The 4,886-nt window shown below is 52.0% G+C and overlaps 1 protein-coding gene across 1 annotated transcript; it reads right to left on the bottom strand.

Annotated features, from left to right (window-relative positions):
• Window positions 1-883: 883 nt before the first annotated feature.
• LOC123425503 (protein SHORT-ROOT 1) lies at window positions 884-3,415 on the bottom strand. Its single transcript, XM_045109197.1, has one exon. It carries the CDS (start codon window positions 3,050-3,052, stop codon window positions 1,259-1,261), a length of 1,794 nt encoding a protein of 597 aa, XP_044965132.1. The 5' UTR covers window positions 3,053-3,415; the 3' UTR covers window positions 884-1,258.
• Between the last annotated feature and the right edge of the window lie 1,471 nt (window positions 3,416-4,886).

The raw sequence follows: 4,886 nt of genomic DNA, 5'->3' as shown, positions 1-4,886 counted from the left end.
TCACCTAATCCTCTGAGAGATAGACATTCTCGCGCTTCTCTCTTTTATCCCTACTCCTCGTCCTGACTTATTTTCATAATTCCACTAAGTCTGGCATTGTCACTGCCCACTACGTTGCAAACCCGTAACAACTCTTGATCTTGTCTTGAACGTAGCATCAAGCTCAAGTTATTTAACAGATTCGGTGATGCGAAGGAACTAATTATCTGTCAACCACAGGCCGGCCCTTTCTTTCCAAAACATGTCAATGTCTTACTAGCTTGGGATAGACACAACAAAATTTTATCCGGCTTCTTGGACCAAAGATAACGACAACAAATTATTATAGCATCAGCTGATGCTCTGTACCGTTTCACCAGATATTGTCTTCTAGAAAAACAACATATACAGGGCCATTTGTCACTCTCAATCTCAATGAAACTTCAAACATATAATTAAGGTCTATATATGCAGCAGAACCTGCCTGGATGAGAGGTATTTGGCTCTACCTTAATTTCTAGTGCTGCTCATAAATTGTAATACCCTATTTTGTATCGGCCGAGATCCCTCAGATATCCCTTTGAACATTGACCTAGTGCTATTCTGTCGAATCAGGTAAAGTATGTGTTATGCTATGTGAATACGGGATATGCCAGGAGGGAAAAAAACGACATCATTCCTGAAACTAATACAGTAGAAACTAACACGTACGTAATGGTCTATCAAAGTTTCAGTGGTTCATGTTAGATGACCAAAAGTAGTAGGCCGTGCAAGTGTCTGTCCTAAACTTCCCATCAGGAAGACAAGAACTGACATCTCAACAAGACAAGAAACATGGAAATGTAAATCATGCACCGATAATGCAAACCTAGCTAGCTAGCTATCTATAGGGGTTCCCGCTGTATGACAGAAGCATGCACGTAAGTTTGCTCCAAAAGGATGGAAGAATAATTTGTTAACCTTACAAGACGAAAACACAAAGCAAAGAGCAAAGAAATTAAGGAAACAAATCAAATCATGGCGTACGCCAAGAACTTGTGGCGAACGATGATAAAAATCGATGCGAGTCTAAGAGCTAAAGCTATGATCACCCACCTCCTCGATCACCTCCAACATACGTACGTGAGCTATCCATTAATGTCTGTCGCCTTCCTACGCTTGCCTGCGCCGCTTCAAAACCCTACATGCGCGTACCGTTGATCTGAGGACCCAATGCATGGCTGCATCCAATCCTTGCACGTGCATTGCTGACCTCGCTCCATTTCCATCTCCATCTCGATCATGGCCTCCAAGCGCTTGCCCACACCAGAGGCTGCTCCTTCCACGCGAGGAACACGCCAGCTCCGGCCGCCGACTCATCCGTGCTGGCCTCCCGCATCGACCAGCCCTCCCGATACCGGCGCAGTAGTGACCGCACGTCGTCGGCTACGTCCTCGCTGAATGGCACCGGTGAGAACCCGGCCGACCGCAAGCGCCGCGCCCATGCCGCCGCCGTCTCCCGCCGCTCCATGGACTCCGACGCTGGGCACGAGACCAGGTCCACAATGGCGCGCCCTGCTCCCCTCTCCAATGCCAGCCTCTCGTTGCTGGTCTTGGGGAAGCTTTCCTCTAGCGAGTCCATGTAAGCCGAGAAGAACCGTAAGCCCTCGCCGAACACCTTCAGGAATGCCGCCTCCGTGTCGCAGCCTTCGTCGGACGCGTCGGGGTCGGTCGCCACCAGGTCTGCCTCCTCCTCGACCACGGTGACGATCCGAGGTTCGAGGCGGCGGAGGGACGCGGCGAACACCCCGCGCCGGCGGGCACCGCCCGGCACCACGCCGCGCAGGGAGTTCATGCAGTTGACGGCGATGCCGGTGTTTGCGCCGCCCTCGCGCAGGTCGAGCGAGTCGAGGTCGAGCTCCGCGAGGTCCCCGGAGTGGTGCACGGCGCGGAAGCGGAAGGGCACGCCCATCAGCCGCGCGAACTTCTCCATGCGTTGCCCGATTTCCCGCATGACGCGCTGCACGGCGGACGTCGGAGCCGACGGCGCGGCCGAGACGACGGTGGTGATGGACAGGTGCGGCGTGTCGTCGGGGGACCGCGTGGCCAGGGCCTCGAGCAGCGTCGGCCACTGCGTGCAGAAGGTGTTGCTGAGGTCGAGGATGTGAAACCTCTGCGGCTCCGACGACGCGGCCGCGGCCTCCAAGAAAGATTCCAGTATGGCACCGTTGGCGGCCACGTGCCCGAACGACGACCAGGGGCTGAGCTCCTGGAACCGCAGCGCGGTGCGGCGCGTGGAGTCGAAGGATGTGTTCCGGTCGGTCGCCGCCGCGAGCGTGCGCAGCGTCCGGGGACCGGACGCTGTGAGCCGCGCGAAGAGACCCTGCAGGAAGTAGGACGCGAGCTTCTGCTCCACGTCCCCGTACGGCGACGCCAGCTCGTTGAGCATCCACATGAGCTGTTGCACGCGCTGGCTCTCGCGCGTAGCAACGGCGCGCGCGCACTCCATGAGCAGCTGGCTGGCCCACCTCCCGCCGCCACCTCCCCCAACCGCGCCCGATGACGCTGTACCCCCAGCGCCGGACGATGACGCCGGGGACGAGAAGTCGAGGTTGAGGTCCGGCGGGAAAGACAGGTCGGCCGCCTCGAAGAGCGCGTGGCCCGCCCCGCCAGCCGTGGACGATGTGGAGAGCGGGGGCGTGGGCGCAGTGGGCGTGGCAGACGACGTGGGCGGCTGGCCGGCCGCCCCGCCGTGCGAGTGGAAGTGCTGCCTCGACGAGGACGAGGAGGAGAAGTCTTCATCCATGTAGAGGTGGTGCTGGTGGGCGTTGCCACCGCATTCTTCTTGGTACGGCTCCAGGTAGTAGGACTGCTGCGGCTGCTGCTGGCTGTAGTAGTACTGCCCGCCGCCGCCGCCCCCGCCCCCGCCGCCGCTGCTGGTGCTGTGGTGGTAGTAGTTGTAGGAGGCGTTGGTCTGGTGGGAAGACGACCGGGAGCCGCTGGAGGTGGTGCTCCTGGAGTTGTACGACGCCGATTGCTGCTGCTGCTGCTGCTCGGAGGCTTGGAGGCTAACCAACCTAAACAGCGTATCCATGTAAGCTACGGCGAGGGGGCAACATGAGGGTTACCGCAACGTGGCGCCGAGGGATTTTAATGGCCGGCGAGCTGCACGTACTCCTACGTAGGGGATCAGCTGGCCTGTGCGCCTATGCGGAATTGTTAGTTAGCTAATAGCTAGGCTATGCGGTGTGGCGATGTGTATTCTTTTGAGTGGGAGAAAAGCTGGAGCGCCCCCTGCGCGATGCGCTCGCTTTGCTCCTCTCCGCAGTTCCACTTGTATCTTTTGCGGCGAGATCGATGGTCTTTCGCCTCGCTTTTGGCCGGATCGATGAGAGGTGATATGTGTGCGTGCTCCGCTCGACCATATTATTGGGGAGATTCTTCTCCCGAGTTTAATCTACGACTGGCCGGGGGGCAGCGGCGGGTGTGCTTCAGTGGATGTGGGTGCCTTTTGCCTTTGCTTTTTCTCCATCTCTCCATCTTACTGCTGCTTAAGAGCATGGTTAATAGTATAGCCAACTGCTGGCTATAAGCCATTTTATAGTTCATTTTATAGATAGGTTGTACAATAGTTAACTACTCCCTCCGTTCCTAAATATAAGACCTTTTAAAGATTGCATTATAAACTATATACGGATGTACATAGACATATTGTAAAGTGTAGATTCACTCATTTTGCTCCGTATGTAGTCTTTTAATGAAATCTCTAAAAGCTCTTATATTTTAGAACGGAGGGAGTATAAAAGAGTACTACCTTTATCATATATGATCCACCTTTCATTCTCACAAAGCGCCTAGGAGCACGTGCTAGAGCTGACTCTTCATGAAGAGCCCGCTTCTCTTCTTTCTCCTCTTTTTCTCTCATCCAACTCAGTATAAATATATTATTTTAAACCTTGCAGACTGCTGACTGTATCTTATTGTAGTTGCTCTAAGCTAGTTTTTGCCGTGGTGGCTGCTTGCTAACCAACTCTGTTCAACGCACGCTGTCACGGTTGTCACGTTTCCGTTGTGACAATGTGCACATGCAAAAGGATGGGCTGGTCGACTTTCATTGCTCCCTTCCACATGGGTAATCTCGATCCCAGTAGCTGTTGTTAAGTTGCCTGAAAATCGAAAGGGCATAGGAAAGGAGTGTGTCATTTGATTCATACGATAGAGATTCTGATTTTCGATAGGTCTAAGCTAATGTCTTTTTTTCTTTTCTTTGAAGTGTGAAAGACATGTAGGAAACCAATCCTACCTAGGAATACGAATCCATTCCTATTAACCAAAAATAAAATAAAAAATGATTATTTTTTCATTTTTTTTTGAATTTTACTGCTCATTTTGAGATCACATAAGCTCAGATTGAGACAGAGACATTCCAACACTTTTGTCATGAACGCAAATGATATGCACATATAGGTGATGTTTTTCTGAACATTTTAATATCTTATTAGCCAATCTTTTGAGTTACTATCAACGTGTTATGATCTTTTCGAAATGGCACTCAAACGGTCGAATGGCAAAAACATAAAAGGAGCAAAGTGGCTTGGGCAGAATCGAGGGTTTTTGAAAACTACGAGTAAAACTGCAGAGTGGGACACTATTAGGGACATAAAATATTTATCCTTTTATATAATTCATACAGAATTACTTCAAACAAAGGAGGCCAACTAGCATCTATAGCCGGACTTGTCATATCCGCCCCCAATATGCCCGCAGGCGCGTACAGTCGTTATCACAGATAGCATCGGGCGACCCCTCATTTGCCCCGCAGGACAGTGAGACACCTCTAATCCAAACCCTTAAACTCATGCAAATCCATACACATACATCATATACGTGAATGGCACACATAAATAATTATTCATTGGTAGCAAAAA

The sequence above is a fragment of the Hordeum vulgare genome, chromosome 2H, assembly GCF_904849725.1.
Source record: "Hordeum vulgare subsp. vulgare chromosome 2H, MorexV3_pseudomolecules_assembly, whole genome shotgun sequence".
NCBI classification, from domain to species: domain Eukaryota; kingdom Viridiplantae; phylum Streptophyta; class Magnoliopsida; order Poales; family Poaceae; genus Hordeum; species Hordeum vulgare.
Note: the sequence above shows the minus strand (reverse complement) of the source record. Positions and strands in the feature narration are given on the sequence as shown.